Source organism: Xenopus laevis, chromosome 4L, assembly GCF_017654675.1.
Source record: "Xenopus laevis strain J_2021 chromosome 4L, Xenopus_laevis_v10.1, whole genome shotgun sequence".
NCBI lineage: Eukaryota > Metazoa > Chordata > Amphibia > Anura > Pipidae > Xenopus > Xenopus laevis.
The window spans coordinates 134,446,510-134,471,671 of NC_054377.1; the positions used below are offsets into that span (position 1 = coordinate 134,446,510).

General features: G+C 40.8%; 1 protein-coding gene across 1 annotated transcript in view; it reads right to left on the reverse strand.

Moving 5' to 3' along the window:
- Positions 1 to 25,162, reverse strand: part of chchd6.L (coiled-coil-helix-coiled-coil-helix domain containing 6 L homeolog) — a 237,715-nt gene that overhangs the window by 112,706 nt on the left and 99,847 nt on the right. Inside the window, exon 7 of the mRNA XM_041590832.1 lies at positions 6,293 to 6,363. Coding sequence (XP_041446766.1) covers positions 6,293 to 6,363 — 71 coding nt within the window. The remainder of the gene's footprint in view (positions 1 to 6,292; positions 6,364 to 25,162) is intronic.

Consider the following 25,162-nt stretch of genomic DNA (forward strand, 5'->3'; position numbering starts at 1 on the left):
CACCTATGATTAGTCTGAATGTTTTGGGTGCTCGCCATAGTCAGACTGATGATCATGCACTTCATATGGAAATCAATGGACCAGGCTGTCATGGGTGGCCAACTTAACATCTATACCCAAGCCCAGAAACCCTCTAATAAAAATATAATTATAAATCAATTCTCATTAACCAAATGCAAAGGGAAAACAGGAAATGACAGTTTATCGGCCATTTAAGCCTCTCTACGTGCAGGTTTTTACATTCTATGCCTGAGCTCCAGTTTACCCTATCGTGCACCACAAATCCTATTAACGGCCTAATAAAATAATTATACTGTCAGCAATTTAAGTCTGAAATGGTGGGTCCGCGCTGTGGCTATTTCTATATGCCCTAGCTGCACTATATACACAATTAAATTAAAAATAAATACTGTCGAACGGGAGGAAAGAGCTTCTCTGCCGGAGAGTCACCCATCCATTCATAATGGCATGTGAGAATGAAAAAAAACATAATTTAGCTCTGAATAATTTTATCGCTTAACAACTCCTTAATCCTTTCTCCGCAGCGCTACCTTTTAAAGGGGACAATGAAAGCAGGTGCACCAGCACACGGAACTGAGAGCAAGACATAAAGACAGATAAGCTGGGCCGCACAAAAAGCACCAGGAACTTTAAGGATAAAGCGTAGAATGCGGCCAATAAGCTCCATCCTCTTCACTGATTTTATTTTACTGATTCAGCAGCACTAAGAGAGTTTAATCCATAGCAAACTAATCTAAATGTAACACTCAAACGGAGACAAAAGGGAACGCAAAACATTTGGCCAATGCCATTTGGGAACCTTGCTTTATCCTCGGAGCCAGAGCATTAGTAGAGCTGGAAATGAAATGGCATTTTATCCCCAGTGGCAGACGGGATTAAGGAACTGTCCTTTGGAAAAAAAAAAATCAGAGCTGGGAGTCATGGATCTCTGAGCGCTGAGAATAGTGAAGTGTCTGGAGCAGCAAAGAGCTTAGAAGGGAGGGTTATTGTTTGGGCATTTTATTTTTTCCATCATTGGGGGAGAGTAGGGATCACTGATCGAGCCCCCAAAAAAGGTCAAGGCCTCAGAGAATTCCAATTTTTTAAAGGTGTGGATCACGTTTGAGTTAACGTTTAGTATATTATAGAATGGATAAGTCTAAGCAACTTTTCAACTCGTCTTCGTTTTGTCTTTGTTATATTTTGTAAATGATTCGCCTTCTTCTTAAGATTTCTTCCAACTTTCAAAGGGTGGGTCACTGACCCCATCTAAAAAACTAAATGCTGGGTAAAATGTATGCTTATTGCTACTTTTTATTGCTCCCCTTAATATTCAGGACATTCAGGATATTCCAGTCTCTTGTTCAAATCAATGCATGGTTGCTAGGGTAATTTGGACCCTAGTGACTGGACTGCTGAAACTGCAAACTGGAGAGCTGCTGAATCAAAAGCTAAATAACTCAAAACCCACAAAAAAAATCACCATGTTACCTAGCAACAACGCCGTCTCCCATGTGGGAGATTGTAGAAACTCCGGGCCATTAGAAAAAAAAAAAAAAAAGCTTTTATTCTGCATAAAACATTCTTACATCAGAAACATAAATGTTTGTAGGAAAACATGACATAAGAAATGTGTTGAAACATAAACTTAATTTTGTGTTACTGCTGCTTATATATCTGTAAACGGAAACAATGTTCTATGTTAATTGTTGAAAATCAATAAAAATTATTAAAAAAAAAAAAAGCATTCTTCCAATTGATTTCCAATGGAGGGCCCAAATCATGTAAAGAGGCCACAGCTCAGGAGGTTGGTCTGAATGAATGAAAAATGTAAACGTGTCCATGAACAACTCAGGACAACTTTATCATTCAACTGGCAACTTCTATTCCATCTTTTGTTGGGGAGCGGGACGACTGCATACCTCTCAACTGTCCCGTTTTAAGCGGGACAGTCCCGATTTTGACAGCTCAACACGCAGTCCCGTGCAGCTAAGATACTTTTGTAACAATTTTGAGATAAGCAAATAAGTAATTGTAACAATTTAGATAAGGAGGTTCCTTGGGAAAAGTTAGACTCACAGCTTAAAGGGCAACTTACCTTCATTAACAAAACTGTAATAACTGAAAAAAAAACACAGAAATATGTTCAAACTTTCATAACCTGCCAAATTTTGTAAAATTAACATGGTAATTAGGGGGTGTAGCCACAAAAATGGGTGTGGTCAGAACGTGACGCCGCTACAAGCAGCAACTTATTTTGTCCCTCTTTTTATTTCCAAAATGTATGCGACTGTCCCTTGGCTTTAAGTTCTGACCTAGCCACCTTGATTATGAACCCCCTACCTGCCGCAACTTCCAGCCATTATTGAGGGCAATTCTTGAAGTTCAGTTCTAACATCTGTGCCTTGAAATCTATTCCTCTGTAGAAGTTCTTTGCTCCTTTTATAGCTGCATTGCTAATGTTCAGTACAAGCCATCAGCAATAATTGAAATACAACCTCACAATTAAACACACTGTAACAGCTTGACTTTCTGCCATGCTGAGCACTACCAAGCTAAACCCGGCCTCCAAGCTGTTGCCAACTGCAGATTCTAAAGAGAATGCTTCATTTTGGCTTTATATATTTATTTTTTGCAAGGGCGAATTACAGACCAGACCTTTTATCCTATGTATACAAGGGGATTGCTAATAAGGTGACCGCTCCGAGGTCTCCACCATCTTTAATTAGCAGCCAATGCTTCTTCTAGTCGCCTTACCAAATTCTTTCAGAAGTGGAAGGAGAAAAATGCAATCTGCGTCACCGTGTTACCAAGCAACAACACCGTCTCCCATGTGTCTGGTGGGAGATCGTAGAAATTCCGGGCTATTAGAAGAAAAAAAAGCTTTTATTCTGCATAAATCATTCTTCCAATTGACTTTCAAGGACCTCTTGGCTCAGTGTGTATGTGCAACAGGAGTGACAGCTGAGAAGACAGTGCCACTTAGCTATAGATGGAGGGTTATAATCCAGACAGCGCAATGTCTCTACCTGATGCTTTTGTTACCTATCACACTACAAACCGACTGGTGAAACTTGGTTACTTGGCAACCTTCTCTCTCAAGGTTCTCCCATGATTCCCTCTTAAATGGAGGTCACCAACTGGCACTGTATGGGAGGGGTTAATCTCCCAGAAAGCAAGAGGCTTTTATGCTTAGCTGTCTCCATGGCATATATAAATATATATATATATAGATATGAAAGTGTCAAGGTAAAAGCACACAAATGGATCAGTATGTACGGAAGCCATATCAAATGGAAGAGATAAATAAGAGTGCGGTGTGTGTTATCGCTCAGAGAGTGCAGGGAGCAATTTGCAGCCATTTACCGCAGGCCGCTGCCTTCAGCTGGTTATTATGGAAGATTCGTCAATCGATCGCTCAGTAGTTAGTAATGATGCTCTTCAGTTTGAGGGTCCTGAGTTTGATTCAAACGTGGGCATTGTCTGCAAGGAGTATATATATTAATTGTGATTCGGACCTTAGATTTTAAGCTCAATTGGGCAGTAATAGCTGGGGGAACATTCGCTATGTTATAAGCATAATACTCAGTGTTGGATTTACATAGCGGGCACCCATGGGCCTTCTGTCATTCGTCGACCCAGTCATCTTCCTTTTATTCACTCAAATTTTCATCTGGACCAGAACAATGAGGATTGGAGCACAAGAAATTTACAAAACTATGGTATCTCCTGCGCATCCCCAGTGTTTCTGAACCAATGCGGGTATGGTTGGGCAGCATGCTGCCCCCTAAAATCCTGCCGTCCTAGGCCCTGGCCTCTCCACAAATCCTGGGACTTATAATACTACTCACTGTAGAGACTCAGTGAGGTCAAATACCTTGGAGAATATGTGGCCCAAATTTACTCTTCCTGTGAAAATGATACCTCCCAGCAGGAACATTTTAAGCCACACTCCAATTCATACAAGCTGTGAATGCTTATAGCAACACCTGCCTGCATACCTAACCTACTCTGGGGAAGTCACATCCCGTTTTTTTCGGATTACCTGCCTGCAATTGGGATAACTATGATTACCATGTGTTATCAATAGCACCCATATTTGCATTTAATCATGAATAATTATGCTTGACTTTGTTGAGAGCCATACAAAAAGATTAGCCCCATTTTGTTGACCACACGTGTGGCAAAATCTGTAAGTATCCATTCATTCTGCAACACGTCAAATCAACGGGCCTTGCCTTGTATTGCCAGTTATAGTAGGGACGAGAACAGTGAATGCGCTGTCCAGCAGATGGGAGTTTTAGTCCAGCAACAGCTAAAGGGCTGCAGGTTTTAATGTCCTGCTTCATATAAATAAAAGGGCCCCATACAGGTGCTTTGTACAGGGCCCACCGTTACAGTGCTTTCGTTTTAGCATCATTTAGTTTTTAATAGTTTGAAGAGCAATTAACTGCGCAATTTGTACACTCATGCAGTAAAGTGCGGTACATGTGGGATGCACAGGACTAGTTGCCTGATACGACCAGTCTAACTTGGACAATAAGTCAGTAAGTATGGCAGCTTCCTCTACAAGTAGTATATGTAGTAAGATATGAATTATAATTGAAGCTAAATAACGTTTTTTTTTACCTATAGAAATTAAAGTAGTGGTTCACCTTTAAGTTAACTTTTAGTACGTTATAAAATGGCTAATTCTTAGCAACTTTTCAATTGTCCTTCATTTTTTTTTTTTTTTTTTTTTTTTTTTGCCTTCTTCTTCTGACTCTTTCCAGCTTTCAAATGTGGGTCACTGACCCCCATATAAAAAAACAAATTCTCTGTAAGGCTACAAATGTATTGTTTTCGCTACTTTTTATTACTTGTCTTTCTATTCAGGCCTCTTCTATTCATATTCCAGTCAAATCAGTGCATGGTTGTTAGTGTAATTTGGACCCTAGCAACCAGATTGCTGAAATTGCAAACTGGAGAGGCGTTGAATAATATACAAAATAACTAAAAAAACACAAATAATAAAAATGAAGACCAATTGCAAATATTCAATTGCAAATATTCAGGACTCTCCTATTCATATTCCAGTCTCTTATTCAAATCAGTGCATGGTTGCTAGGGTCAATTGGAACCTAGCAACCAGATTGCTGAAATTCAAACTGGAGAGCTCCTGAATAAAAAGTTAAATAACTCAAAAACCACAAATAATAAATAATGAAAACCGACAGTAAATTGTCTCAGAATATCACTCTCTACATCATACTAAAAGTAAATTTAAGGTTGAACAACTTTAATAGGGAAAAAGTAGAACTTAAATATAAAGGAGCCAATGGAATGCTGCTAATGCACTTGGCACGTGTGCAGACCAAACCACACACTCCAAACGTAGGTAGAGCACCTGACGGTCAAGGATAATGGTCAGTGATGGGCGAATAAATTCGCCTGGCACAAATTTGCGGCGAATTTCAGCGTTTCCCCGCCAGTGAATAAATTTGCGAATCTCCCGCGACAATTCGCCAGTGAATATTCACCTGCGTCAATTTCTGTTTTTTCCTTGAAAACGTTCGAATTGCTTGATTTTTTTTTGAAAACGTTCTAATTGCTCGATTTTCCCGTGAAAACATTCGAATTGCTCGATTTTTTTTGTGCAAACATTCAAATTGCTAGATTTTAGTGAAAACGTTCGAATTGCTCAATTTTTTCGTGAAAACTTTCAAATTGCTTGATTTCTTTGTGAGAACATTTGAATTGCTCAATTTTTTCGGGGAAACCGGTCGAATTTCACAATTTTTTCTTGAACTTTCCGATTTCACTATTTTTCTCAAATTTTTTGCCGTTTCGCGAATTTTTGCTGGAAATTCGTGAATTTTTCGCCAAAGCAAAACGGGAGAAATTCGCTCATCACTAATAATGGTGTGTGTGGTTATTGCATAAATCATAATACGTCAAACAAGGCCCTCCAGCTGTGGTTAACCTATAGGACCCCTCCCCCCCAATACACGTCTATTGTAGGACTAATGCTGGGATTTGCAGTTCAGCCACATAGGAAGGGATTGTGGCCAATCCTTGATATAATATATGATATTGTAGCATTCTCTGCTACCTTTGAAACAAAATAGAATTTGGGAGGAAGAAATGTATTTGTGAAACCAGTGAAGCGGTGCCACATACCAGAATGTTAAATATTGATAGAAATATAAAATACTGCCATAAAGCTGGATACTCACCCGGCAACAGGCAAAGAACATTAATGAGGGACTGTTACAGTGCTATTGGCCATAGCTACGAAATACAAGCGACTTACTTTACACGCAACTCTGCATTTGTGGCCGCCGTGTGGAACTGCTCTTCCGTCAGTCTGTAAATCTCCAAGTTCTGAAAGAGAGAAAGGGCAAAAGGTTTGGTTCTTCAGTCGTCTCCTGGGCTTCTGAGGCTGCAGTTACCAGATGTTTCACTTCCAGGGGAACTATCCTAACAAAAATGTTTTTATTTACATCGAATGAGCCCATTTTCAGTTGTTTTTAATGTTTCATTTTAATGTACTATGTGACCCTTTTAGTTTATTTAAAAGCTTTAAAATAAAGTGCAACCTTTGCTGCAGTTGTTGCACAAATCGGCGCCATTCATGAAAGTTACCTGTATCTAAAGCCTCTCCTTGCACCTGCGCGGTTTGGTTTAAAGTGCCAGTCAGTTCAGATGAATCACTCTCAGTGACTAAAAAGTGTACTTGTGATTAAAAATCAGGTGCAGACATTATTGACACTTGAAATGACCACATTTAAAGAGCACAGAGTTTCAGCTCAATTATGTCAGATGCATCTCCCCATTGCCGTCAAGGCTAAAAAACATGGCCAGAAACTGCACTTTTGATCTCCTCTGGCACACCAAAGATCAGATGTCATTGTAAGTGCCCTGTCTCAGGGGCAGTAGCATTTGGGGTCCTGTCTCTGAGGTCAGGGTTGGACAAGGGCATCCAAAGCCCACTGAAACTAACTTCAATTGCCTTTTCTGAATGTTTCGCCTGGGAGAGCTGGCCTGAGTCCTGGAGGGGGAGCAGGCCTGGGGTGGTGGGACCCATGAAGATCAGAGCCCACCGGGTTTTTTCCCAGTGTCTCTCTGGCCCAGTTCAACACTGTCTGGGGCAATAGCATTTGGGGCCCTATCTCTGGGACTGGAGCAGTAGCATTTGGGGCCCTATCTCTGGGACTGGGGCAGTAGCATTTGGGGCCCTATCTCTGGGACTGGGGCAGTAGCATTTGGGGCCCTATCTCTGGGACTGGGGCAGTAGCATTTGGGGCCGTGTCTCTGGGACTGGGACAGTAGCATTTGGGGCCCTATCTCTGAGACTGGGGCAGTAGCATTTGGAGCCCTATATCTGGGACTGGGACAGTAGCATTTGGGGCCCTATCTCTGGGACTGGGACAGTAGCATTTGGGGCCCTATCTCTGGGACTGGGGCAGTAGCATTTGGGGCCCTATCTCTGGGACTGGGACAGTAGCATTTGGGGCCCTATCTCTGGGACTGGGGCAGTAGCATTTGGGGCCGTGTCTCTGAGACTGGGGCAGTAGCATTTGGAGCCCTATATCTGAGACTGGGGCAGTAGCATTTGGGGCCCTATCTCTGAGACTGGGACAGTAGCATTTGGAGCCCTATATCTGGGACTGGGACAGTAGCATTTGGGGCCCTATCTCTGGGACTGGGACAGTAGCATTTGGGGCCCTATCTCTGGGACTGGGACAGTAGCATTTGGGGCCCTATCTCTGGGACTGGGACAGTAGCATTTGGGGCCCTATCTCTGGGACTGGGGCAGTAGCATTTGGGGCCGTGTCTCTGAGACTGGGGCAGTAGCATTTGGAGCCCTATATCTGAGACTGGGGCAGTAGCATTTGGGGCCCTATCTCTGGGACTGGGACAGTAGCATTTAGGGCCCTATCTCTGGGACTGGGACAGTAGCATTTGGGGCCCTGTCTCTGGGACTGGGACAGTAGCATTTGGGGCCCTATATCTGAGACTGGGGCAGTAGCATTTGGAGCCCTATATCTGAGACTGGGGCAAGTAGCATTTGGGGCCCTATCTCTGGGACTGGGGCAGTAGCATTTAGAGACAACTGTCCCATTTACTGTTGCAATCTTCAACAGCAATCTGTCTTAATAAAAACATATTAGAAAATCATTTGCAGGTTAGTCTATACTTCCAATGCAGCTACAATGATATTGATTTTTTTTCTTTGCTCCTCTACCTTACTGTATACACATCAGTTCAAAGAAAACTATAAAGGTTTCATTGTGCAGAGCGTTTCCATTGAAGTTATTTTGCCCGAGCTCAACATTGAAGCATGGCAGAATCTGCAGTATGTTTCCCCAATTATTCATTCTCCCACAGCACCTCAGTGCACTCCTCCTGCAATATTGTTCATGCAGCACAGGATTCTCAGGCATTGGGGGGGGGGAACAAAACTTCTGCCTTCAAACAGCAATATAGTGTTTATATACAGGCATGGGATCTGTTATCTGAAAACCTGGTATCCACAAACTGCCAAATTAGGGGATGGCAGTCTCCCATAGACTCCATTTTATCCAATGAATCCAAAATGATTTCCTTTTGCTCTGTAATAATAAAATATTACCTTGTACTTGGTCAAAACAGAGATATAATTAGTTCATATTGGAAGCAAAACCAGCCTATTGAGTTTATTTACTGTTAAAATTATTTTTTAGTAGACTTAAAGCAGACCTGTCACCTAGGCATAAAAAGCTGTATAATAAAAGTAATTTTCAAATTAAACATGAAATCCAAATTTTTTTTTTTATTAAAGTATTCATAGATGTTGTAAACTCATTTAAACATCTCAGCTGTCAATCAAATATTGCCTGCCCCTCCTCTATGCCAAGAGGCAGGGCAAGCAGTTACTTTCACTTTCCATTCAGCACTTCCTAGAAATCACTGCTCTCCACACAATCCCATTCTCTTCACCATTTAATTATGTAGCCAGGACATGGGGATGGACATCAGGTCCCCCATTCTGGTGCACAAACAAGATTCTGAGATGATACAAGACTTGTCTTAATAACAGTGTCCACAAAATGGCTCCTGCCTGCTTGTTATAATTATGAATTCCTAGACTGAAGGAAACAAGATTCAAAAAATGTATATAGTGTAATTAAAGCTTATTTTGCTTGACTAACATGATAAAATAGGATTTGGAATAATTTTTTCCGTTATCCGGAAAACCCCAGGTCCTGAGCATTCTGGATAACAGGACCCATACCTGTACTAGACATTGCCTTGGCAGTTAAATGCATATAGAAAAACAATGCATCCAGTATTTAAAGAAATCCAAACATTTAAATGGCTTAAAAATGTGTATTTTTTGTTACATGGATTCAGTTAGGCACTACCCATGTTGTTTTATTTGCTAATTATATGTAAAAAAAAAAAAAGTTAGGTCTGGGAAGCAAAATGTCATTGTGTAAATGAGATTTAACCTTTACACATCTGCCTGTGGATTACTGTATTATAAATGCTTCAGTAGTTCTTCAAGGGGCAATATACGCTCACATACACATGGGATTTGTGTTGAAAATGTGTATTGAATATTAGATTGCAAAAAGCAATATTTTCCTGATTTTTGTTCCCAATTATAAATCGCTAACATACAGGGTCGGACTGGGGGGCCCGGGGCCCATCGGGACTGCTGTCCAGGGGCCCCCCGCCGGCCTACTAAAACGCGTCGGCCCAGCAACAGTGGCGTTCGGCGCGCATGCGCAACATCGACAGCGCTCGGCACGCATGCGCAACAGCGCCGTTTGGCGCGCATGCGCAGGCAGCGCTGCGCATCGCGAGAAAAAAAAGGTTTTTTTCCGATTGGAAATATCTACTGAAGGGTTCTGGCCCGGCGGGGGCCCACGAGGGTCGGGGCCCACCGGGTTTTTTCCCGGTATCCCGCCGGGCCAGTCCGACACTGCTAACATATTATTATTTTATTGCTACCTGTTCTCTCTCCCTCTGTAAATTAAGAATTTGTTCAGAGATTATGAACTCTGTATAAACAACCCTCCTTTCAGATAAGAATTTCATTACACAGAGGGCTTATCTATGCATTAGTACAGGACTGGATTTGTGGAAAGGCCACAAACGCCCGGGCCTATGGCAGCACAAATTAAGGAGTAACATGCCACCCAGCCACTTATACATTTTTGACCAATATTGTAGAATAGGGCACACACACAGGACATTTAAGGGCAGAGACAAACAGTCAGATTCATGGGAGATTAGTCGCCCTGGACAAATCTCCTCTTCTTTGGGGTGACTAATCTCCCCGAACTGCCTTCCACTGCCTTCCTGTCGGCTAGAATGTAAATCACCGGCGGGATGGTACTGGGAGCGCTTTGTTTTCCAAAGTCGCCCAAAGTTGTGACATGACTGGGGTGTGGCCATGATGTCAGGGGCTGGGCTATGATGTGATGATTGGCAATTGGCACCAATCATAGGGAATCCTGCCCAATTTCCTAATTTGGAAAACTGGGCAGGCAGTTTTGACCCAGACAGCCCTTAAAAAAACAGGCTGTCCAAGTCAAAACCGTACAGGTGGCAACCCTCGAACAGAAGCAAGCGAACTGAGTGGAGAGAGGACCGACCTTTCAAGGGTTTTTTTTTTTTTTAAAAAACTACTGTTATCCCCAACTGGAATGCGGGCTCTATTAGCCCACACCTTTGGTTGGGGATAACATTTTTACCCAACAGATGCCCTTTAAAGAGCAATTCACCTTCATTAGCAAAACTGTCATAACTGAAAAAAAAAACACAGAAATGTGTTCAAACTTTCATAACCTGCCAAACTATGTAAATTGTAATTCGTCCATACGTTCGCACACTCAAAACAAACACAATTTAGAGAATATGAGTGGTTCAGAGAAAATTGGTTATACTTTTATGCAGAAAAATTTTTTTTTTACTTGACAAAGGCCTTGGTGCCGAAACTTTGGGGCCTTTCTCATTTTACTGGTAGTTGTATCCGCTCCTTGTTGATGTCTTGCTTGCCATGTATAATCAATGGGTGGTTGATATTGTATACTGTCTTTAATATTGTATAAATTATGCCATGTGTTTTATGGCGTTGTTCATGTAAAAAAAAAATTTCTGCATAAAAGTAAAACCAATTTTCTCTGAACCACTCATATTCTCTAAATTGTGTTTGTTTTGAATGTGCGAACATATGGACGAATTACATTGTTATAGGTTACCTTAAGTAGGGGTAACATTTGTTTCTGCACCTCTGATTACTTTTTGAAAGATTTGGTGTGCCCTCCATTCACTATTAACTCTATTAACTTTGTAAAATGGACATGGTAATTAGAGGGTGCAGCAACAAAAATGGGGGTGGTCCAAAAATGTTCGCCACACTACGCTCAGCAACTCTTTTTGTCCCTCTTTCTATTTCCAAAATGTTGGGAGGTATGGCTATGTTCAGTGCAAAGAAACAAAAAGCATAGATAGAAGAGGATAGATGACCAATAGTAAAGCAGATCAGCATTTGATAGAACACCAAACATCCCTATAGCTTTGTAATCTTTGCATCTCTAAGACCCCTGGGATTCCCAGGCCCCGGGCAGCTTCCCTACATGCACATATCATAATCTACAATTAACCTCAAGGGACAATCATTGTACAAGTAGCCAGCAGAATGTTCTACTAATCAGTTGGGAAGCCCCTTGTCTAAAGATGGACTGTGCCATGATTCTTGGTAGTGCAGACAATGCCTTGAGCCTTCATGTGACATGGCAGGAGTTTGTCTAAACTTGTATGATCAACTGTAAGTTCTATGGCATGACATGAAAATTTGGGGGCAAATACTTATCTGCTGTCCTAGATATTCTTAGAACAAAACTGAATTTTTCTTTACAGATATGTGACCCATTATCTGTAAACCCATTGTACAGAAAGCTTCTAATTACGGAAAGGCCATCTCCCATAGACTCCATTTTATCCAAAAAATACAAATTTGAAAAATAAAATCCCTTTTTCTCTATAATAATAAAACAGTAGCTTGTACTTGATCCAGACTAAGATATAATTAATCCTTATTGGAAGCAAACGCAGCCGATTGGGTTTATTTGATGTTAACATGATTTTCTAGTAGACTTAAGGTATGAATATCCAAATTACAGAAAGAAAATCCATTATCCAGAAAACCCCAGGTCCCAAGCATTCTGGATAACAGGTCCCATACCTGTATTTGTTTTTGTGTTGTATCTGTCACCTTGTTAAGGGGACCCTGAATAAAAGATGGACCTCCAAAGGAGCCTGAGCTGAAGGAACATGTCCAACATGAAGGGGTTCATTAAAATAGGACATTCCTAAAGCTGAGCCTTTGGTCTTAACACATAAGGATGACAATAGAATGGACTGAAACTGGAAATATTTTAGCAGCTCAGATAAAACATATTGATATTTAACTCTGCATGTGTCACTGACATAAACAAAAAGACTGTCTAGACCTCGTTACGAGCTTATTTTTATTTGCTGTCACTGTAATATGACAGTAATTCTGTACTTATGTATATTGGAGATGCTGATTGACAGATATTATAGAAAACACAATGCATTTTTTAAGATTCTCATCGGTGCAGCCGTGCTTCTATATTTCAGAGCTGAAGGAATAAGATACAGTATAAACAATTCTGTCACCTTCCCAGGCTTTCCTTTATATGGGGATTGAATAATTATACTTAGAGAAATCTGATTATTAATTAAAGGTTGAGTACAAAAGAATATGCTTATTACAGGGGAGTTCAGGATAATAATTATCGAACAATATCTTTATTCTTCATAGTACAGTTGGTTTTACACATATTTTCCGGCATGGGGTAAAGTACAGATTTGAAATATCAATGAACACCGCTCTGATTCAGCACCAATGCGGCACACTACAACTGGCAGGGTTTGTATCAAACCGATCGCGTGTGGATATCCCTTGGCGTCCCAAGCTGAAAAAGCACAGAAGATATGAAATGGAGCACCGCAGCACCAAACTTTAAACTATTAGAAATAAAGGAGAAAACTTTTTTAACGAAGTTCAGTGCTGTGGTGCTCCATTTCTTATCTTCTGTAAAGCACAGACGGCATTGTTAAGAGCTGTTCACCTATTAAATGACAAGCAGTTTTATTATGGAAGTATGGGATTTCCAAAGGGTGGCCCTCCAGCTGTTCTTGAGCAAGAATGGATGGGGCTGGAATTTGTAGTTGACCAGCAGCTTGGGCCATAGCTTTCCAACACTGCAATTCAAAGGCAATTTTGTACTTGAACCTTCTTTGTTTGAATGAGATTCTACCTTTCCATGCCAGGTGTCAGTTGGAGTGGTATACAGGTCACTGCCTCTGGACTATGGAGAAGAGGAAACACATTCTCTGGAGAATAAAGAATGGGTTTGCTGAGATGGGAATGGAAGAACTTGATTGGATTGCACAGGGTCGTCAACCCAACTGAACACCTTTGGGGTAAGTTTATGGGGTAAGCTGGAACCCTGACTATGATCCAGGCCTGATCCTCGATATCAGTGCCCAACCTCTTATGTATGAATCGGAGCAAATCCCCCCAACAATGTCCAACATCTAGTGGAAACCTTCCCAGAAGAGTAGAGGCTGTTCTGGCATCAATGGGAGGACCACCTTCTCTTGATTTGGAGATGAAATGTTAGCCATATAGGGTATCATTAAAAGTGAGACTTTTATTTTGTACATAAAGTTTGTAAAGCAAATCCATTACAAGAGTCATTATGTACAATATCCAGGGTACACTTCTCTCTTTAACATCAATAAGCGACTATAACAAACCAGAAATGAGTAAAGTAAAGATGACAAGGTATGGACAGGTTATGGGAGGTGAAGCCTGGGGAAGGGAAGAATCTAGCAGGTTCCTTAGGTTCATGTTTATGAATAATTTTTATGGAAACTGGATATCTTTGCAGACAAATGCATGCCACAATGTAAAACATTACAATTCAAATTACACCCGCCCATGATTTTCAACTGCACATGCCACCTGCCCCCTCTCCAAGCACATCAACTCCATTGAATTTCAACTGTTCCCCAGTACTCACTACTGGAATGCCGCAGGGTTGGTGCCTGCCATGTTTTGTCATGTCACTTCTGATCCCAGTCTCAATAGCAGCAATTGGCAACCAGGACCAAGTGCAAGGAAAACTTATCCATCCTCCTGGTTCAGTGTGCAAGCTCCTGCTGTGTGATCCCAACCATGGAGTCTGGGGCATGGCTACCAGTGTAGCTGGATTTCACAAGTAGGTATGGGGAAGAGTTTACTTTTAGACAGTGGGGTTGATGTGGTTGGGAAAGGAGGCAAGCAGGTCCGGATTTGTGGCCTGGGCCTAGGGCAGAAAGATTTCAGGGGCCGCATGCTAAGGGGCACTGGGGATACGCATGGGGGAGGGGTGTGCATGCAAAGATGGGATGGTGGGTGCTAGGACTATGTGGCTTAGTGGCGCCGAAGAGGGAAATCCGGGCCTGAGGGCAAGGACGAGCCTAAAACAATTTTGTGGTCATAATTTCCCTTTAATGAAACTCTAATGACTAGGGACAATTTATTAAAAACATAAATCTTTGATTTGAACTTGTAAACAAATCCTCCCTTCCTAACACAAAAATGAGTGCACAAGCAAGAACAGAGTAAAAATGCATGCTAGTTAACAAATATGTTGTTTTCATTATGTTTTTTAAAATGATGTTACTCCTATGCATTTCAGTTCTCCAGTTTGGCATTTAGATTGCTACTGACCTTAGTTACAAGACCCTGGCTGGAATGACAGACTGATAGATGAATAGGGCCTCAATAGTAATAAAGATAATAATAAGAAGAATAAAAGTCTAGCCTGTGTTCTGTGGTTGCTAAGATCACTGACCCAAACAACCAGCTGAAAATGTAAGTTCTGGTATGGCGAAAGGCACCATTAAAAAAGCCAAATAAAAAAGAATGAATTTTGTGAGCTCTAAAGCTTGTTGGATCACTCTGTGCGTTTTCGGCTAAAAGAATGATTTAAAACAAACTGTACCCATTTTAATGACTGCACTACTGTATGAGTTTGGGGATTTGCTTGTTCAGTAGAAACACAAAATGTGACAACAGAAAAGAAGCAATTGGCCCCTGTATGCTGCTGATCAATGTAATTATATTATATCAACATAATTGGAAATGCCATTGCTGGCTGCGTCTCCTTCACTCAGGGGCACATTGGCTCCAACACAAGCGGTGATAAGGCACATATGGTAGGGAGAAAAGCATATGGAACTGCAGGGGACCGAGCAGGGGAAAAGGATAATCACAGTGGGGCAGAACAAAGGCAAGAGAGACACCAGGAATAAGCGCAGGAGGTAAATAAAGGGTATTTTATCTATAAACCTGTAGATGTCCTTGGCATATTCCTTTTTTGTCAGATTCATTTATTGTACATAGTCATTTTTATTGTAAATATATACAGGTATGGGACTTGTTATCCAGAATGCTAGGGGCCTGGGGTTTTCCAGATAACGGATCTTTCCATAATGTGGATCTCTATACCTACTAGAAAAGCATTCAAACATTAAATAAACCGAACTGGCTTGCTTTGCCTCCAATAAGGATTAATTATATCTTAACTGGTATCAAGTACAAGCTACTGTTTTATTATTACAGAGAAAAAGGAAATCATTTTTTAAAATGTGAATTATTTTGATAAAATGGAGTCTATGGGAGTCAGCTTTTCAGTAATTCAGAGCTTACTGGATAATGGGTTTCCTGACAATGGATCCCTTAACCTGTATGTACAGTATATATATAGGGCTGATAGAAAGAGAGAGAGAATTCTAATTGCAATGATTATTATTCCAATGTATCATATACCTATTTAACCCCAGCAAGGTGCATGCAATTAATAATGGCTAATTTATAGCCCGCATTAATGGAGGTGTCCACATTTATTTTAAATTACCATATTTACCCACACCGATATGGGACTTAACCTCCAAATGCAAATGAACAATGCTAGATAACCAAGGCCATATATAATAGTTTTATTAAAAAGCAATATTTATACCTGGCATGGTGATAATAAATATTGCTTTTTAATACAACTATTTTCATATGGCCTTGGTTATCTAGCATTGTTCATTTGCATTTGGAGGTTAAGTCCCATATCGGTGTGGGTAAATATATTATTCCAATGTAGTTAATAGAGTGCAAGCTGCTTAGGTCCCACTAAGCAGCAGCCGTATGCAGAATGGGATACTCAAAACACTATGGAAGTGGTTGTAAATAAAGGTGCCCTTAAACAAGCTCTTGCACGAGTCAGCAATTTAAGGTTCATGGCACACATGGAATATTCAGGAGAATAAGAACCCAAGCCTGTCATTTGCATTAATGGAATCTGCCTATCACTGCCTGGTTTCATATAAATCAAAGGGACCTACTTAGCTCTTTTTGCCCCTTCGGAAATCACTATAGCTTTCAGGCAGTTTACAGTTAATGGAGTGAAGTGGGTACGTTCACCCTGCACAGAGAAATGATGATGAGCGCAGTACCTGGGAGGCCAGAACAAGTCACCTTAATGGCACGTAGTGATGATGCATACAGCACCGCCATCCTGCACCCCATTGTGGGACCTGCTGTTCCGCTCAGCTAAGCTGCTCTTTCTGCCTATAAATAGAAGCCATGTTCCCCTGAGTTTGTATATTCCCCACGGTGACAATGAGAATGACAGGTGACAGTGGGTACTGCTCTCAAACGGCTGTCACAATATAAACTCGCACTGCAGAAATTTTATACATGGAAGCGTGTGATTCTGAAGGAGATTGTGCAGCCATGCACCATACGGATTACATATTCAAATAAATATATGTTTGACAGAGAAATACAGAGAGCTAATGCATTCAAACACACATCATACTGGTTTTATGTCTGGTGGTGTATCGGAATGAATAGATGTAAAAATTACCTACATTTTAATGAAGTGGATCACGTAATATATCAATGAATAAAGGCAAAAGAGAACTAGACAGGAGCACCTCTTATAAATGATTTATTACATGATCCACCTGGTTAAAGTGGCCATACATGGCCAAACAAGTGGATCTGGGCCCAATTGAGCCACAAACATTCTGGCCCACATTAATGTGGTAATGCGTTACTAGTCTGATGGGATTTAAACCTACCAGTCAGATTTACATTGAGCAGGCCCAAGTCGGATCCCCAGCTTGGTCTGAGGGGGCCAAATTAGTCCTGTGTATGACCACCTTTACTCATTTTATTAGAATGGGTCATATATAGTAATCATATTGCCCTTTAACATTTCAAGTCTTTCTTATAATTATAGTCGCTCTTCTTTGGGCTCACTCGATTTTAAAGGAGAACTAAAGCCTAAATAAACAAGCAGGTAGAAATTTCCTACATGATGTTTTGTGCTTCTGTACCAGCCCAAGGCAACCACAACCCTTTAGCAGGAAAGATCTGTGTCTCCAAAGATGCCCCAGTAGCTCCCCATCTTCTTTTCTGCTGATTCACTGCACATGCTCTGTGCTGCTGTCACTTACTGAGCTTAGGGACCCACTCACAATATACAGTACACATAGAATAGAAATGTCACAATATAAGGCTGATTAGTAATTAATACAGATAATTACTACATGGCAGCACAGAAACCAGTGCAACTAGCATCAGATTTTAATAATCAGCCCTGTAGCATCAGCTTATATTAAAGAACAACCACATTTTCTGCTTGATAATTTGTGACGACCCCTAAGCTTAGCTTCTCAACAGCTGCTCAGAGACCACTGAGTGTAGCAGACACTTTCCAAGATGGTCCCCCCATTTGACAAGTTTAAAGTCCTGGATCATTGTTGCCGTTGAGAAGCTGAAACTTTAGGCTGGTGCAATAAGTTCACTATATAAAATATAGCATTCTTTACCATATTATTTTTTGGGGTTCAGTCCTTTATGCACTGGAGACCAAAACTGCACTGCATACTCTAGATTGGGCTTTACCAGTGTTTTGTAAAGGGGAAGAATTACCTACTATTGCAAATCTATACCAACACCTTGCTCACTAGCATTACTTTCTGCAAACTCTGTATACCCACAAGCACTTCAAGAACCTTCTTCATCAAGGATCTGCATAACTTACCCTGCATGTCTTTAAATCTCAAGTAGATAAGATAATATCTAGTATAACAACTAGGACTTGCTGAGTAATCATTGAAGACGTTTCACTACTCATCCGAGCAGCTTCTTCAGTTCAACTGAAGTTCTTGGCATAGTTCTTGGGAAGTTCTTGGCATATAAACTCTTCCACTAATCCAACCACAATGGCACATTGTAACTGTTCAGAGAGGGGACATCTGAAATCCACAGGGGTGTGATTCTGTGAAGTTACGGTGATAGGATTACCAAAATCTCATACAACTGCTAGAAACAGGTGTTACTTGTGAGAGTTGCATGAATGGATGTGTGAAGTGTTGATATATGAATCTAATCTGCCACTTAGCTGCCCACATTACTGAGATGCCCCTGCAAGGTGTCATATCACGGATGAAATTGATTGTTCTACGCAATTTTCTGTATTAAAGGGCACCAATCATGACCAAAATTATTTACTAAGTAAATACACTATGTGAAAGTTCAAGAAATCCGATTTTTAAAACAGTTAGAATTGTTTGTATAATGTAAATGATTAGCTCATTATTCCTTCTGCAAGATCTCCCCTATCTCCCCTGCAGTTCTAGCTGAGGCAGGCATCTTGGATTTCACTGGCTCCTCCTACCTATATCTTCCCAGCCAACTGTAGCTCTGAAATCTCGCACATGCTCAGTTGAAATTCCTTGCTCCCTTATCAAGCCTTCTAAGCTATTTTCAAATCAGCCAAACCTGTGTGTTAGCTGCTGTTCAGTAGTGCTGCCACCTGCTGGAAGTTACTGTGTGCCCTTCATTTGCATAATAACATCACCAGCAGGGGACAAGATAGGGAAATCTCCTGATACTTCTAGTGGAGGAGTTTACTAAAACAAGGCATTCTGGGTAGAATACTCAAGGCAGTGTTACAATCTGAGCATGCTCCTGACATTTGCATATTAGAGTCTCTGTTATAGTCACAGTATGGCCTCCCTCAGTGAAAGAACCCATTTGACAAAGTAAGGGATTTTTTTAAAACCTGCAGTTTTTCCAAAAAACTATATATGTAGTTTGATTAAACGTGTTTATCTTGTACTGGTCAGATTGTTGATATGTGTTTGATTTTGGCTGTGATAGGTGCCCTTTAACAAACATTTGCTTTTATTGCCAGCCTTCAAGCCCTAGACCCAATTAGAACCCTATGGCACACCACTTAGAACTCTAGGCCAATTAGACAATGTACTGTACTATTCGACTCTCTATACAACAATCCTCCAGACGCTTTTCTATCCATGTACAAACAGGATCAACAAGACCAACAGATCTTAGATTAAAAAGCAAACATCTGCGCTGTACTCTATCAAGATCTTGGGAAAAGTCGAAGTACTGTATATCACATCTGCCGATATTCCATTATCCAACTTCAAACATAATAAAAAGCATGTACATTTGTTTGACAAGATCTGTCCTTCATAAAGCCCCGCTGATTACTACTTATAATGACACTCATTCATAACATAATCTTGAATTTGATCTCAAAACAAACCTAGAAATAACCTGTCCAGCAGAGATGTCAAATTACAGGTTAATTGTCCCTGCCAGGTTAAGATTGTAATCCATTTTTATATTCAAATTACATCAGCTTTCCTCCAATCCACTGGTATAATGCCAGATGAAAGAGAGTCTGAGAAAATAAGAAATAGCTAAAACTGAACGAAACTCTCTTAGCATGCATGGGTGTGTTCCATCAGCCTGGGTATTGTTCACATTAACTCTGCCTCTTTCTCGGGCACCTCTCTTGTATATACGGAGAAAACAAAATTAAGTACATTTGCTGGAGCCAAAATTTCAAACTTTTAACCTGCATCTTTTTTCTGCTGACGTATGTAAACATTTTTATGATGTGCCTTTGCAAGTATAGCAATCAACTCCTCATTTTTTTAGAATTTATCCCTCTTATTGTTTCTTTGTCCCTCTTGTTTTATGGTTTTTAATACTTAGGGGCAGATTTACTAAGAGTCAAATTTCAAAGCTAAAAAAAATTCGAAATTCAACCCTCGAATTGAAATCCTTCAACTTCGAATATCAAAGTCAAAGGATTTTTCACTGATTTTAAGTATTCTAATACCCCCACTAGTACCTCCCCACTGTCTAATGTTCAAGCCACCCTCTTCTTTAATACAGTCGCATCATCATTGGGGGTTAGCATTGAATGAAGGCAAATACCTTCAATGCCTTCCTATTACTTTCATCTATGCATCTTCTTCATATAGACATGAAGCAACCCTTATATGACCTACTCATTTTACCATCAGTCTTTTGGAATGTATTCCAATTTTTAGTGGACCATAAAAACATTGATTCCAGGCAAGGTCAGTTTGACCCAAACTGCCACCCCAAATCTGTCCAATAGCACCTGTCAAATTACAACTTCACCTGCTGCGGGATGGATTGGGTATGTTGCTAAACTACAGAACCAACAGATACTACCAGTAAAGGTGGGTTTTAGGCTGAAATGTGCATTTTTAGGCCAAGAACTGCCTGTAACTGTGGTGTCAGGTGGGTTTCATTGAAGTAAAAGGCAGATGGCATCAACCTAAACAGGGAAGGTTTATAAAGTAAAATAATCAATTCCAATGCCCAACAATAATGATGACCTTCCTAAACTTGTGGATCCTCAATCCCCTGGCCTTTCTTCTTCACCCAATAATTGACACTGACACCAAAAATCTGGGTGGAAAGGCCAAAGCTTAATTTATTTTACGTTACTGTAAATACCCTCAACATACAAATGATTAGCCACCCATAACCAATGCATAAACAGATACATAAACCATTGCTGGCTGCATATCACTACATATAATGAAACAATCTGACAGTTACCAAAACTGAGGCTAGTTCCCAACACACCCACTTACTGTGTCACCTAACCGGACCTAGCCCCCAAATCTCTCCCGCTTCAACGACCCCTTCCAGTTTCTTTTCACTGTTCAGCTGCCCATAGTGCAGCCCACCAACCCCCCCTTTGCGCTGTGACAACACAACCATCATTATACCTGCTCTCCCTTATATTCCTTGTGTCACCAGGTTGGGAAGCTGTCTCCACCTTCAGGTAAAAATGGCTGCCACTTCTCTCTGGCCCAACCCTCTTATACCCTCTGTTCCTCCTCCCTCCTATACTCTGCCAACTAAAACTCCCATAATTCCACACCACTATTGAAGGCCCTATTTGTCCCCCATTCATGTCCCTGTCCTTACGTTCAACGTTCCCAGGGGCCCTAGACTTGGTTCTCTCGTCACACCAGTGGTTATGTTACCTCCAGTTATTGCTCTATGTAAAGAAAGCCATACTGTTGACATGGAAATCCAAATCTGCTCCAGCATTCACCCTCTGGAAAAAACTAATTAATTATGTGTTACCCAAACAAAATTTGTTGTCTAGAGGATGTTCAGCTAAGTTTAATGCAATTTGGGACACTTGGATGGCTCAGTCTGTATAAATATATATGACTTGTAAATGCTTACTTAGCCTTACTTCTCTCTGTCCTATTCTTCTCTTCCTTTTCACCTAATCTGTTTTATTTTTTGTTGTAACTGTTTAAGCATAAATAAAAACTTTAAAAAAAAAAATGACCTTCCTTGTTGGCTGTTAGTGACATGACAGCATTGTGTGTGTATTTGTCATGGTGCACTGGAGCACACAGAGTCTGAATAATAAATATTAGAAGATTGAAAGATACGAGAGGATGGCAGTCACCTGAAGAAAGATAATGGTCGTGTTAAGAAAAGGCCTTATTTATTTCTGGACGTGTCGCTTCTTACAGACCCCTTGAACTGTTAATTAAATTTGCCATTAAAAATTAAATGATCTGAATAAGTAGGTGTGAGGCTTATCATCACCGGGAGCTCCATAAATCAAATTGTTTTCTTCTGTTACTGCCCTGGCAATTTTCATCTTTCATTTTCTCTGATTTCTCCAAGGGACTGCAATACTGAGATAAAAAGGAGGAAGAAGAAGAAAAGAAGGGCCTGGGCAAATGCTGAACTTCTGCAATTTAAGAGTTTCACAGTTCCAGTTAAATACCTATTTTTAATTAAAAAAAATATTATTGGATGCTGAGCATATTTATGCTTGTGATACAATAAAGGCAGAACATTTTACAGAGCATGTAGCCCATTCCAAACACAGGGATGGAGCTTAACCAGGAAGATGTAGTGCAGAGAATGTGTTTGCCCTTGTACCCCTATTTAGAAAAGGGCCTATATCTCAACATGGACTGATTTATGAACAGTGCTGGGCCTACAGGTGGGGTCACCCAAGGCTAACTTCCACACTGATTCCACATCGAAGTTATTTTGACACCCATTGACTTCAATGTGTTTTGCGAGTGAAACAGCATAGATTCATCCATCACAAGTGTGCAAGCCTATTGATGTTGGGGAACCCTGGAGTAGTGAATTTCTTAACCAATACCCGACACTCAACTGACTCATCAAGACCAGCACCCGACCCAGCCCCAGTTGTGTACTCACTTATATACCGACCCACCCCCACAGTGTTGACTGGGATGCCAGAGGCCCACCAGAAAACCTTAGGCTGAGGGCCCACTTTCCAAACTATTATACCTCCTCTCCTCACTCAACCTCTTTATTCTCCTATTCTCTTTCCTCTACATACTAAACATTATTAAGCCTCTTTGTTCTCAAAAAGAAATAAGGAATGATCATGAAATAGGCCAAATGGTTAGAAGCACCTGGGCCCAACGGGAGATTTCCTGGTATCCTGGTGGGCCAGTCCGACACTGCACCCCCATTTCTGATATCACGTAGGTGATGCTACCACCACCCAGGAACTTGTAACTGCAGGGTTCCCACAGGAGGTTGCGTCAATAGGTGCAGCAGACTTGCAGCAAAAGTGTCATACACTAATGCCGCTTAAATGCGGCACTGCAAACCCGCATCCAGTGCCCAAACACATGCAAGCACAATTGCATTTGTGTCTCAGAAATTAACTTTGCATATCATTCTGTGTTCGTTCATAACCTTTACTTTAGCTACTTTTTGTGTTTGCATGGGGAAGTGTATTTTTGCATACTACACCTTTACCTGTCTTGGGGGAAACTGCAGTCATGACCTGCTTTATGGCACTGAATCTAAACAGTAGAAGAGCATTAGGCACAGGGCAGGAAGGATCCCCTTCAACCAAAAACCTCATTTAGATTTCCTGTACTGCTGCCTGTACCTGACTGAGCTATGAAAGTGCCACACATATTAAAAGATTAGTCGAAGCAGAGCAACACCCTATATACTGTACTTTCCAGAACATATAAGTAAATGAAATGGAAACTCTCTAGAGAGAGGGGTGCAGCAGATTGGGATACAGACATCTGGTAAAGCTGTTCCAGATATTATCTACTGATATTAGGAAATTATTGTTGTTTTGATTCCTTATGGCAAAGCAAGCCAAGGCCATCCGATGTTCCAATCACAGGCTGACACAAAATACTAACCCTAAACCCACACATTCCTTTCAAAGGCACTAAATGCAGAATATAAACTGTGGAATTGCGGGAAGGGGTATACAAACAACCCACTTTCTGCTCCATCCTGAACATGCAGCATAAAAGCATAAAGGTACAAGTGCTGTGCAATAATTCTATTAATAGCAAGCAATGGATCCATTCACAATATCCTGGTTTTTAAAGTCCCCCCTCCCAAATTGCATCTGAATAAGAAAATGTAGCAAATAGCAGCAATGAACATTCCTTTATTCTTCCCTTGTAAGTGCATTAGTAATTACCCAGCAGCCAGAATACACTCAGACTGTGGAAATGCGGCTGAATAAAGGGAGTGGAAGGAGGGAGACTCTGCTTGCAGGTGCATTGCACAGAGACTTGGGAAGCCATGCGAGAGTGCCAGGCTTTTCATTTATTGTTTATAGTAATAAGGCTAAATTGAATGGGGGTGGCAAGGGAAGGATTCCTATACAAAAGCACAAGCTGAGTCATGCTGAGTGCCTGGGTATATGCTGCACACTTAGAAAGGCCGTGTGATGTCACCAGGTGAGTGAATGTTCAACCCTGGGTCCAACTCTGACATGTGGGTACCAGAATAGAAGGAGCTACAGCTCTTGAGGCACAAGGGGTTGTTCACCTTCAAACAACTAGTTGTTTTCCGATAGATCACCAGAAATAACGACCTTTTCCAATTACTTTCTATTTTCTATGTGTCACCGTTTTTCTAATATTGGAGTGTAAAGTGTAATTTTTCAATTTCTAAAACAGCTCTGGGAGGGGGGTCGCCGACCCTGTAAACTGTTCTAAATTGATACAGTTAGTTGATACATTTCTTATCTTTGTCCCTGCTGAACAGAATATCTGGGTTTCATTACAGGCAGTTAGAATTGATACAATTGTTACTAATACTGCAGAACTGCTGCTGAGAAATGGATCAACTAAATGTTGCAAAATTGTAACAGATTAGAGTCTGAGCCTGAATTACTGAGCTGCCAGACTCAAACACCAGAGACACAAACATTCAACTTTAAACTTAGATTTTGGAAAAACAGTAAAAAATAAATAATGGAATGTAATCGAAAAAAAAGTCTTAATTTCTGGGGAACAATCTGAAAAGAACTGAAAAAAAATTTTGGAGGGTGAACAACCCCTTTAAATGAACAGTTCAGTGTAAAAATAAAAACTGGGTAGATAGGCTGTGCAAAATGAAAAAATGTTTCTAATATAGTTAGTTATAAATGTAATGTATAATGGCAGGAGTGACTGGATGTGTAACATAATAGCCAGAAAACTACTTCCTGTGTTGCAGCTCTCTTGGTTTCCACTGATTGGTTACCAGGCAGTAACCAATCCGTGACTTGAGGGGGGGCACATGGGTCATAACTGTTGCTTTTGAATCTGAGCCGCATGCTAAGTATCAGTTGCAAACTCACTGAACAGTTATTTCCCATGTGGGCCCCCTTGAAGTCGCTGACTAACTCAGAGTTATAGAGCTGAAAAGCAGGAA